Below are 12,526 nucleotides of genomic sequence, written 5' to 3' on the forward strand. Positions count from 1 at the left end.
GTATAGGAAGTACAGGAGCTGACAAATAGTAGGCCTTTGGAGAAGAGTGGTTCCAACAAGGGGTAAAAGAATGTTTTCATAAATACCTAGTACATTGAAGTGGAAAATAGAGACAGGAATAAGGGATATTTGGAGCAATAGTTAAGTTGTTGACACTAACAAAATGTGAGTATCTGGTAGGGCCTTAGTTTCCATATAGAGGCTTGAGGGTTTCTAGTCTTTAATAAAATTAAGGAGAGAACATAGAAGGACCTCAGGGGTAGATGGTATACAAACGTTGCACTGAGAGGAGCCCTAGTTATTCCAATTGTTACAAAATACAGAGATTGGGTTGTCCCAATGCCCTCAATATAAAAACCGAGGTTTTAGGTCAGGAGAGGACTTAATACTAAGTTCTAGAGTGTTGGACCAAATCTCTTTTAAGTTGTTCCTTCTGTATTTAAAATTTGCTTTAGAGGCTAAAACGATGCTGAGACTACAAGCTAGAATTAAATGGATGGTATTATGAGGAAAAAATAGTTATCAAGCCTGGGAACAGGAGAGGCAAACAGCATTTGCCTAATTATAACTGAATATTGTAACTGAATATTTTAGTATGTAAAAATTATATTGTTATAAAAAATGATTTTACCACACACTATGAATTTGATCTGGAATGTCCCTACAGGCCCATGTGTTCAAGGCTTTGTCTCTAGATTAACACTAGTGGGAAATGGTGGAACCTTTAAGAGGTGGGGCCTAAACCAGGCACAATATTGTATGTCTATAATCCCAGCTACCTAGGAGGCTGAGGCAGAATGATTTCAAGTTCCAGGCCCCCTGAGCACATGAGTGACAACCTGTCTCAAAATAAGACTTTAAAAGAGGGGCTGGTGATAGCTCAGAGTGCTTCTGTGTGCAATCCCCAGTCTGGAAAAGGTGGGGGTGCCAAATAGGAGATCTTCTGGTCATTGAGGACATGGGCTTGAAGAGGATAATAGGACCCAATACCTCTTCTTCTCCTCCCTTCTCTCTGCCTTTCATCTAGGTCATGATGTAAGCAACTTTTTCCATCATGTACTCCCTTCCATTATTTGTTGTCTTGCCACAAGCCCAAAAGCAACAGGGACAACTGACTATGGACTGAAACATCTAAAACTGTGAACCAAATAAACCTTTTCTCTTTTTAAGTTGATTATCTCAGGTTTTGTTACAGTAAGAGAAAGCTAACTAATACATCACATTCCTCCTGGTCTTACACATACCACCTTCACCTTTAGCAGCTATGGAATCTCTTGATATCTATGGGAATGATATCATAGTGAATGATATGCCTTACAATTACTTAGTATATAATCTTAGTGTCCTATTACATACCAATATTATAGAAGTAAGTTATGTGAGGTATGAAACTGATCTAAAAAGAAAAAAAACTTGAAAACATTTACATAGTCCAAATCATATCTTTACTGCCAAACCTTCTATAATTCTTTCTTAGCTAAGCATTATTCCACACAAAACCACCAAAAATCATGTTTCATAATAAGCAATGGAGGAGATGGGGAAACTATGTCTATAAATGCAATATTAATGTTTATATATGATATTTTTTTCTTCATAAAAGCTTTTCTTCCTACAGGCTTTTGACATCCTGAATCACATAGTCTCTACTCACTGTCTCTAGGGAAGTCCCCAAATAGATCAATCCAGACATCCTTATAGGCTTACCACTGGGCTGGGATTGTAGCTCAGTGGTAGAGCGCTTGCTTAGCATGTGTGAGGCACTGAGTTCAATTCTCAGTAATGCATATAAATAAATAAGTTAAATAAAGGTCCACTGACAACTAAAAAATATTTTTTAAAAAAACCTAATGACCGTGAAAAATTATTAAATCCATTGATTTATTCCCCCAATCCAGCTCAGTTCTCATATACATATCATTACTACTCAGTCCTGAGTTACTTTATCACAGTTAAAACATAAGTTAAACATGCACTCTCCAGGGGATCAAAAGCAAAAGCAATCTAGATCAAGTTTGGCTGAACACAGACACACCTCGTTCTTGGGTACACAGTATAACTTACCACAATGCTTTTTCCACATGCCTTTCTTTCTCTACAAATCCATCAAGTCAAGTTAATTCATGATGCTTCACCACAAACAATCATCAGTAGAAAAACATGGAATATGACTTACAGTGTTGGATTCCTTTAAAGTATGACAAAGAATAAGTGAGTTGAAAATCCAGAGCCTTTAAGAGCCCTCCACAGTCTCCAAATACACTAATGAATGACAAAAATAAGATGATATGACATAAAACAAAATAAGAAAACTATATTTAAGATTTTTATCTTCATTGTATAGAATTCATGGTTGTTTCTGCACTTTCTGGCTAGCTCCATTAATATACATAAATTACAGGCTTGGTGGCATAACACCTGTAATCTCAGCAACTCAGGAGGCTGAGGTAGAAGGATCTGAAGTTCAAGAATAACTTGTACAACTTAGCAAGACCCTAAGAAATTTAGTGAGACATTGTCTTAAAATAAAAAATAAAAAGGGCTAGACACAATGGCAAAGTGTCCCTGGTTTGAATTCCCAGGACCACCCCCGTCCAAATTGTCTATTTTATTAACACAAAATAAGATCAAAGTGTTTTGACTTCTTTTTGACACACAAAAATCCATATTAATCCTCTTTTTCTTTACCCTCACTTTCCCTATATTCTACTAATGTTCTCTTCTAACCATTCTCTTCTCCATTTTTCCTGGCCTTACATGCAAGTATGGCAGACAAATAATGTGAGAGGTCCAAGATTCTATAATGACTGTTTGCAAGGGGGGAGAAAGTTATAGTAACTACCACATTGGATTAACTTACATAAGAAGAGAGAAATAATCCTCAGTGCCTCTCACATATGACAGAGGTCGATGGAAGGATGTCTATATGACACAAGGAGCTATTTGCAGAAAATTGTGGGTGAAAGAATTGTGATCAAAGTCCAGAAGAGGGAAATTTTACAGTCAGCTGGGGCTTCCACTTCTGTAGTATTTAATTCTATTGTTCAGAGTCCATTTTTCAAAGAATCAGTTCACAGAAAAGAAGACCCCTGCTTCTGAAGTCAAAAGAAAGTAATATCAATGAGTATAAGAATGCAGAATCAAGGCTTGTCCATGAAACAATGTCTACAATGAAGAGAGGTGGGGGAAGGAGAGCAGGAGAGTTACCAGTCCAACCTGACCCAGCTTAGTCCAAAGAAAATAGTATTTAAGAAGAAACTAAAGAGAAACTTGGACCACATTATTCCATAGAGGGTGCCCTCAAGGAACTTCACCCTACCCTTAAGTTATGAAATAATTCTTTAGGGTTCAGGTTGTGGCTCAGTTGTACAGCATTCACCTAGCATGTGTGAGGCACAGGGTTTGATCTTCAGCACCACATAAATGAATACAATAAAGGTATTGTATCCATCTATATCTCAAAAAAAGAAAAAGAAAAAAAGAGTGTTTTAACCCCCTTCTTTCGTCCTTCAAAGCTGCAGTAAGTTCACTCACTAATCAGATCAACTTCTATGGTTCCAGAACAACTATACTTGTTCAACCTACATGTCTCTTCCTTCCATCTCCAGGGATATTAACTGCATATGTAAATATAATTATATACTACATATTACCTATTATAATGTGTAACATAATAAATAACATATTCATAATATTTTAATGAAGATTAAGAAGGAACACTGCGATGATGACCCTAACACAAGCACCTGGGGAAGGTGGGCATATCATGTCCCTCTTGCAGCCTCCCCAGAGCTGGGCCATTTAGTTCTATTATAACTCTCTTGTTACTTTCTCTACCCAACCAACTCTTGTCATTTTCTCTACCCCATCCCATCTTCTCGTTGGGAATCTGACCTCCCTATTGGCTACCTCGTACCTTTAAACTATCAGTTTTGTGACATCATCCTCCCACCAAACCTATTGCCACCTAGTAGAATCTTAGGGTTTCCATGCAGTTGTAAACAAATTTGGATCATTTCAAGAGACCAGTGACCAGTAAGCAACATCAGTGTGGCAGGAGGATCTGGGAAACATGCATTCTCTAGCCTCAGCCACCCACACATCCTCTGGGATGGTCTCCTCATCCTTTGTATCTGCGATTGATGTGACCTCTTAACCATGTCAGGTAAGGTTTTAAAGTTTTTCGTTGACTTTTACCTGCTTAAATTTACTAATGGAATCACAAGAGCTTGGAATAATAGGGGAGAGGATGGAACTAGAAATCTGGACATTGAATTTCATTTTGACTTTGACAGGTACTAGGTAGGGACTGGACTATCTTTTACTCTCTCACAAAATCTGTTTCCTCATCTGCTACAGGAGGATAAACACACTGCCCATGCTCTGGTCCTTTTCTTTTCTAATATTGAATCTTAAGGGGCATGTGTATGGAGAATGACATAAGATTTTTGGGGTATGTTTGTTTGAACAGGAAGAGAGAAATCCTAGGTGGGGTAGAAAACTAGCATCAAGTACCAAGAGTTTTCCTCTATAACAGTCTCCCTCCACTAAGATTTCCACTTCAGTATTTCAAATTTAGTGCTGTTCATAAAAGGGGCATTCACATATTTCAGAGTTTCCTGTTTAAACTAGATGAAAAGAGAAATAGGGAGAGGGGAGCAGGAGGACAGGGCTGTAAGAAGGCAGATGTTCTCGGGGAACCAAGTTTGTGGCTGTTGAAGCACAGGGCAACAGGAACTTGGTGTGTGTGTGGCAGGGGGCGGGGCGGGGAATATAACAATATGGAAAAGAAATGTGAGTATAAAAGAGATGAAGAGCATAGAGATGGTCTCCAGAAAAAAGAGGTTGGTTGGAATGGAAGGAGGAGGAGAACCAAAGATTTTAAATCAATGCAGAGAGCATAGAGTGAAATCTTCCCAGTGCTGGAAAAAATTAGGCTGGTTTGGAAAATGTTTAAATTAATGGACTAGCAAGGAAACTAAGGCTAGAATTAGGGTATCACTGGGGAAAGCAGTTTATCAGAAAAGTCTTTTGTTTGTTTGGATTTTTTTATGGCCTCATTGAACACAGATGACCTTGACAGTTTGAATATGAACATTTTAGAAGTAAGTTTTAGAAATGAGTCTTCCTATAAACATGCTAATGAAAGTGCTTATTGACAGGGCTGGGGAAACAGCAACTTTCATGTCCGTCTGATTTTTAAAACTACATGGATTTTGAGAAAATGATACTTCTAATCTGTATCAGAAGGACACATTCCTTTGTATGATAGGTAGTCTTTAAGCAGAAGACTGTTTTTGTCTTTATAATAGTTTCATTCTAAAACAGAGTCTATACAAATAGTCATTAATGGTTTTTAAACCTAAGAACAAAAAGAAAGACCTATGTAAGAATAGAAAGTCTTCCATGTTCATCAAAGATAATTTTTTGAAGGCTTTTGGGTTTTTCTACATTTCAAATTGTTTTGGGCTGGGGGTGTAGCTCAGTGGCAGAGTGCATGCTTCACAAGTGGGAAGCCTTGGGTTCAATCCCCAGCACCAGTAAACATGAAAAAAATTATTTTAATTGTATTATTGTACTCTAGTGGTAATAGTTTTATCAGACTTTAGGGACAACATTTTCCTATTAAAGATGATTACAAACTAGGTTTTCAGAATAAATAAATATAACTTTTATGATTTTTTAAAATGTTTTTTTCTGTTTTTTGATAACTGACATTTTTATCAAAAGACGTTTTTATATAAATTGAAATATGTACCTAATGGGATTAATATCGTTTACTTGATCTGGTTAAGAAGCACAGTGGTCAAATTATTTTACATTTCTTCTTTTGTTCTCTGATTTGTAAAAATTTCCTTCCTTCCTTCCTTCCTTCCTTTTTTTTTGTTTCCAGTGCTAGGATTGAAAGCAAGGTCTCATACATGCTAGGCAAACATGCTACCCACAAGTTATATACCCAGCACATTATTTTGTTTGTTTCTGAGATAGGATCTTGCTACATTGTCCACAGTGGCTTTAAATTCCTGGGCTCCAGTGAACCCACTGCCTCAGTCTCCTCAGGGATGGGACCAGAGGCCCACCCCATAGTGGATTTTTGCTTTTGAACATGGCAGGGTTGATTCTGGCTTTGTTTTTTGAAGTACCAGGGATTGAACATAGAGACACTTTACCAGTGAGCTACATCCAAGCCCTTTTAACATTTTATTTTGATAGTCTCTTAAATTTCCACAGCTATCCTCAAACTTAAGATCCTACTGCCTCAGCCTCCTGAGTAGTGGAGATTACAAGTGTGTGCCACTGCATCTGCCTTTATAACCCTTTTTTAATATTTATTTTTTAGTTCTAGGTGGACACAATATCTTTATTTTATTTTTATGTGGTGCTGAGGATCAAACTCACTGCCTCATGAATGTTAGGCAAGTGCTCTATCACTGAGCCACAAACCCAGCCCTTTATATCCTTTTTATTGAAATATTTATCTACATAAATTGTGGCTACCTATATGTCCACTTTTATTGAATTTTGCTGCTTATTACACACTTTTTGATGAGATAGTTTATCTGTGAATATGTACTGGTTAGAAATTCATTCAAAATCACCTTTAATTGTGGGCAGTGTTTTGGTTAACAGTATTCACTAAAATAAAGTAGAAAGACTCATTTTCATACTATTGCAATGCATGATAACAGAACTTCATTTGTTAGTAAATTTGCTATGCTTTGATGTTTGCTATATATCCAAATGTTCATTAGAATCTAGTTTTTCTTTTTAGTTCTGTGTTTTCATTTCTATCTCTCTAGAACTTACTATAGCTTCCTCTGTATGAATCTTATGTAGTGTCACTTTTATTCACGGAAGAATTATCACTGTTAATATTTTTGTAGTCATCTTACAGATGAGTAACCTGAAGTTCAGAAAGCACAAATAACTTTTTGTTGTTGTTGTTGAGAAACTTACACTCAGAAGCCAGGCTTGAAAAGGATAAAGAATGACACTTTAAATTTACCATTTGGATGTTAACAGTGACCTGCACAAGCAAAATGAGACTCTGAAGATAACAGTGGTGAGACAAGTATTGTTTTCTATAAACAGGGAAAAATAAAATTCTATTTCACATGACTTCTGTTTTTTGTTTGGAGCACAGAGTCCTGGCAAAGAAGTAAGTTTCTGAAACATGGTGTTGATATTGAGTAAGTCAATCTTCTCTGACCCTTGGTTTAATCACTAACAAACTGATAATGTTAGATGTTCTCTAAATTCTAAAATGCTTCAGTTCTAAGGAAAATACATGAATCGATACTAGTGCAGGCTCAAAGGAAAGATAGGACAGGGAGAAGGATGCTTTTAGGGACCAATGTGTGAGGCAGACTACTTGGGATTTCTGAGCCCAATATGAGAGCAAAGGTAATTGATCAGAAGAGTACCAAACTGCTCCAACACTTGCAGCCATCCAAAATGGTTTGATTTGGGGTACATCCATGATTATTAGTATTAGACGCTTCCTGACTGATACAACATTCAGATAATACTGTTTCTTAAATATTGTAAGAATCTGCCTGTCTCATCAATTTTTAATTATCCTCTTGCTTCCTACAGAAAAATTCCAAAATTCTTCTTTACATGGAACTGCAGATTCTCTGCAGCTCTCTCTCCCTGTGGCAAGCAATGCAGCTTCCCTGACAGGAAGTGTGTGCAACTTCTCCAGAGCCTCTGCTCCAGCTGCCACTTCAGCATGGTTACTGCCCTCAACCTGTGGCACCTCCTTCCAGCCACTCATGGGCAGTGCCTACCTTTATCAACATTCTAGCACAGCCATGGTGTCAGGGGTTACTGGCCAGAACCAGATTCCCATGGCATCTGCCTCCTACCCAAGTATTTTTGAGTGGGATATAACAGGAAGTGCTGAAAAGAGCTCCTCTTCCCTTGGGGACTTTACTCTGACTGTCATTGACCAAAACACAGCAGGTTCTTCCAGGTCAATGACAGCCCAATATGACAAAACTTCTGATGCCAATGTCATGGTCCCTGTGTATCCAACACTGTCAGCCAGGCTTGTCCAGGCAGCACCATCTCAGAATCCAAATAAGGGGCATAGCCTGTCACTTCCCTACCAAGAAGGAAGCCAGGTCTACTACTATGATCAAAACACTCTGGGGACTCTGCTATCTGGAGATCATGGCCCCTGCCTGCAATCCTATGGCTCTGTGCCATATGCAGGAAGTAGTGCCGCTGCCCCTCAACCAGAAATGGTGACAGTGCTGAAGGAGGTTCAGCCCACAAATGTCCTACCATCAGTCTCTACCCATGGGATCTACTATTCTGTGTCTACTCAACCTATAACAGAAACAAATTTTCAAGGTGAGTACAAACAGCAAAAAGTGGGAGGAATAAGAACAGCATTCAAAAGGAGGGTCAAATCTAGAGCTGGTAGCTGTGGGTTCACAGATCCTTAGAATTTAAGTCCTGAGATTTAAAATACTATCCTTGTTCAGCACTCCCAATCTCCGTGTCCATAAGATGAGAATGCAGGACACCATAATAGCCACCAACCATGCATTTAGGAGACCTCCAGGAGCACACTGATGGAAGCTACTTTTCACTGCATTGGCAGATTGGTCCCCCTACATCACCACATTATAAATTTATTTCCCTCATTTTACTTTGGTCTCCTAGGAAGATACTTCAAAACTTACCATGGTACTGAGAGATTAACTGTTCCTTAATTTATTCCAGGACTTAAATTTTGTATTCTGAGATGCTGCCCAAAGAAGGGGGTCTAAAACCCTATCTTTTCACATATATTTCATGAGCAACAGCTCCACCCTCTCCTAGTTCATGGTGTTAAGTGTTCTTACACTCCAAAGAGAGTGGAGAGAATTGAGAGGCCCCTATATGAGAACAAGAGACTTCATAAAACAGTTTTTGTGCATTTCCCACTGAGTAGTCAAGTGCTCTACCAGTGAGCCATGCTGCCATGAAGATGTACCAGCCCAAAACTATGACAACAAGTGATCACCTGTAACTAATAGGCACCTCCTACAGAGTCCTTTTCATGGTCCTTAAAAAGTAATAGAAATGCCTTATCCACAGTTGGCAGATTCCCTGATTAGTGTGTTGCTGGGCAGGGGGAGCATCCTACTTACCATATTCATTGATTCCTTCCTCTGCAGTGATGGAAACTTCCCTAGGGATGGAGGCTTCCTTGGGATTGCAACCTCCAAGTCAGACATTTTGTCTTCCACAACCTCCAGAATTCCCCAACTCCTGCAGTAGCAGAAATATCCAAATACTTGAGAGAAACCCACCAACTGCACTTGGGGACATTTCCATAATAACTCCAGTCCAGAGTTCTACTGATTTCTTGGCATTGCCTCCAAATCAAAGCCAGGAACAAACAGAGATTAAGAATTTGTGTGAGATTAACACCATGCTCTCAGAGCCACTGGATGCCTACCAGATTGCCATGGAGAACCAGGATCCTCCACTACTCCCTTTAGACATCCCTGAAATCCACCAGCTTCTGGCCTCCATTGGTCCTCTGGACCAAGAGGAGAAGCCACATTCTGAAAATATCCATCTGGGAAACAATAGCCTGAATCTTGAGGACCAAGGCACCCTTGAAAATGGGATTGAATTTAGCAGTGGGTTTGGAGACCTCACTGCACTGGTGGAGGATATTCACCTTCCTGAGCTTTTCAGTTCCTTGAAAGACTTTGACCAACCTGAAAGTCCCACAACAACAAAATCCAATGACACCAGAGCCATCATGGTAAATCAGGGGCAGGAAATCACAACTACCATTAAGAGTCCTAGTGATCCAGTGAAGAACAATAAACATAAAGCCTCAGAGTCTCCTGATGGAACTCCTCAGGCCAAAATGCAGCCAAGGGACCTAGAGTGCACATTGGAAGGAGAAGGTGCTCACAGGGATGCAGACAGTATTGGGGCCCCTGAGCACACATCCAAGCTCTCTAACAGCAAACCTCAGAAAGCTGCATCCAGCAGAAACAGCAAGGCTAAGGGCCATGGGCAGGAAAAGACCAAGAGGACCAGAGAAGAAAACTCCAGGAAAGCCCAGGAGAAGAAGCAGCCAGGCAATAAAGTCAAGGCGGAAGAGAAGCCAACTGTGCCCAAGATGAAACGGAAGAGGAACCAACCTGAGCTTTGCCAAGAGGCCTTTAAGAAGCCTCGGAGCTGTCTCGGCATGCACATGCTGGAGTCGGTGCAGGTTTTTCACGCACTAGGGAAGAAGAATGATAAGAAAACTGGGCTCTCTTCCTCCCGGCCCCCGGGAAACTCAGGCAGTACCCAAGACCCCTGTCCATGCCCAGCTATGAAACCATGGCTGGCGGTTAAGGGTCCTGAGAAAACACAAGTCAAAGTCCAGAACCCAGATATCAGTGCTGAAAGGGAGGATCCCGCTCCATCCATTTATGAGCCTCCACCACCTGGGAAGGTAAAATTGGTACCTTTGCCTTTTCTGACCCTGGAGAAACCTCCACCTCGACCAATAATCAATCGGAGGCCACAGTCTCTGGCGTCACGCAGACCCACTGGGGCTTACCCTGCCCAGCCTGGTCCAGCTAGCTCAGCTCAACCCATGGCAGTCAACCAATCCCAACCAGCTACTGCCAACCCATCTTGGATGCGTCCTGTCAAGCCAGCTCAGCCAATTTTAACCAGTGCAACCCAGTCTGGTCTGACCACTTCTACCCAGCCTAGTGCCCCTCGGTCTGCTGCTTCTAGGCCTGCACCCTACAAAACATCATCTTGCACCTCTCTCCAGTGGCACCCTATTTCCACTATTTTGACCAAGCCCCAGTCACAACCGCCCAAGCCTCAAAACCAATATCTACTCCAAGACTTTGCCTTACAACCAATTCCATGGAGGAAACCTAATGTTCCTGGGCAAGTAATATCAACTCCCATCACAGAAGAGCAGAGGCCAGAGCGGGAAGCCATGAAGAAGAAGGCTCAACAAGAGCGTGAGAATGCTGCCAAGTACACTGCTTTGGGGAGAGTGCAGTTTTTCATCGAGAGGGAAAGAGATATGGAAATTGCTCGCTACTATGGTTACACAATGTAAAAGCTGCTAAGATTGATGGTGCCACTTAGGGATCAAAGAGCAGATAGATACAAATTTATTTATGCTCATATGCTTTCAAATTTTAATGGAATTAAATAAACAAATGTAATAAATTAACTAATATGTAAGTAATAAAGAAGACTTCTGGTACCACTGAGAATTGATGGATAATAAAGAGGCCTTGTGGTACCTACTTGTATACCAAATAGTGTTTCATATATAGACATATATAGATAGAAACCAATTATTTCAATCTGGTATAATTTCAAAATATAATAAAATTGAATAAAAATTTGTATAATTGATTGATACGTAATATAGAGTCTTTCTGCTGGTACCATTTGAATGCCAAATAATTTTCCATATATGTATACACATAGATAAAAATTTATTCATTGATATATTTTTAAAACAACAAAATTGAATAATGATAAATAATGGAACTGATTAATAGATAAATAAAAAAGAAGACTTTTGAGCTTTGAATTGCTGTTAAATGGAGTTTTCTTTGGTAGAGGTGAGGATCAAAGCCTGCATGAGAAGGAACTCAAAGTTGGACAGGATATAACAGGCATGAAACACAGGAAGTGAAAAAAGAGGAAAGAGTATGATCCAGTACTAGGAAAGGCCAAAAGAACAAATTTATAAGAAGAATCAGGAATGGGTCAAATGGCAGAAGTAAGGCACAAAGTTTGAGTTTAGGGTTAGAAGCATAAAATCTGAAATAAGTTGAAAATGGCAGAAGATGGGTTCAGGCTGACAGGAAGAAATGCAAAAATCAAACAAAAAACTCTCACAGAGAATGGCCTAGGTCTTATGACCTACCTGATAGGAATTTTACAAAATAAAATTCAGGGCATATCTCCAGCAAGTCTGTGTCACTTAAGATCCTAGCTGGGAAAGGTGAATGCAAAACATGAGGGAATCTATCAGGGGTGTCCCAAGGGTTCACAATTTCCTTGAGGGCAGCCAATAACCTGGGACTTGGCCAAGTGAACTCAGCAGCCTGAGGCCCACCCAGAACATGGCCTGGAGTAAATCACCATTTACTCAACACCTATGCACCAGGGCAGCAGAGATGCACTACTTGAATTAGCATGCACACACAAGGCCAGTATCACTCTGCCACTTTGCTAATGATCTAGTGCTCAGGGATCAAACTGTATGCAGAGAAGCAAGGCCTCAATCTGAGGCCTGTGGCCTCAAGTCCTCAATGTTTGCAAGTGCCCGCAGGCAGCCAACCTGGCTTTCAGAGCACAGCTTCCTGTAGATGAGACAGATCACACTTTAAAAGGGAGATAAATACTAAACTGAAGGGCTTGTCGGCTTCTCCTCCATTGATTCAGGCTCGTGCGGCCTCAGGGGCCATTGCCACCAACTGAAACTCATGAGAAAAATCAGTTTTTGGGCTCCATCCCACCCATCGCAAGCCGAGAGTGC

The 12,526-nt window shown here is 40.1% G+C and overlaps 1 protein-coding gene across 1 annotated transcript; it reads left to right on the plus strand.

Annotated features, from left to right (window-relative positions):
• The first annotated feature begins 4,072 nt into the window (after nucleotides 1-4,072).
• Nucleotides 4,073-11,086, plus strand: LOC143380477 (uncharacterized protein C2orf78-like). Its single transcript, XM_076833541.2, is given in 4 exon segments — nucleotides 4,073-4,148; nucleotides 4,151-4,165; nucleotides 7,597-8,358; nucleotides 9,171-11,086. Coding segments are annotated over 4 exon segments (2,769 nt in total).
• Nucleotides 11,087-12,526: the final 1,440 nt, after the last annotated feature.

This window comes from Callospermophilus lateralis, chromosome 14, assembly GCF_048772815.1.
Source record: "Callospermophilus lateralis isolate mCalLat2 chromosome 14, mCalLat2.hap1, whole genome shotgun sequence".
In the NCBI taxonomy this organism is placed as follows: domain Eukaryota; kingdom Metazoa; phylum Chordata; class Mammalia; order Rodentia; family Sciuridae; genus Callospermophilus; species Callospermophilus lateralis.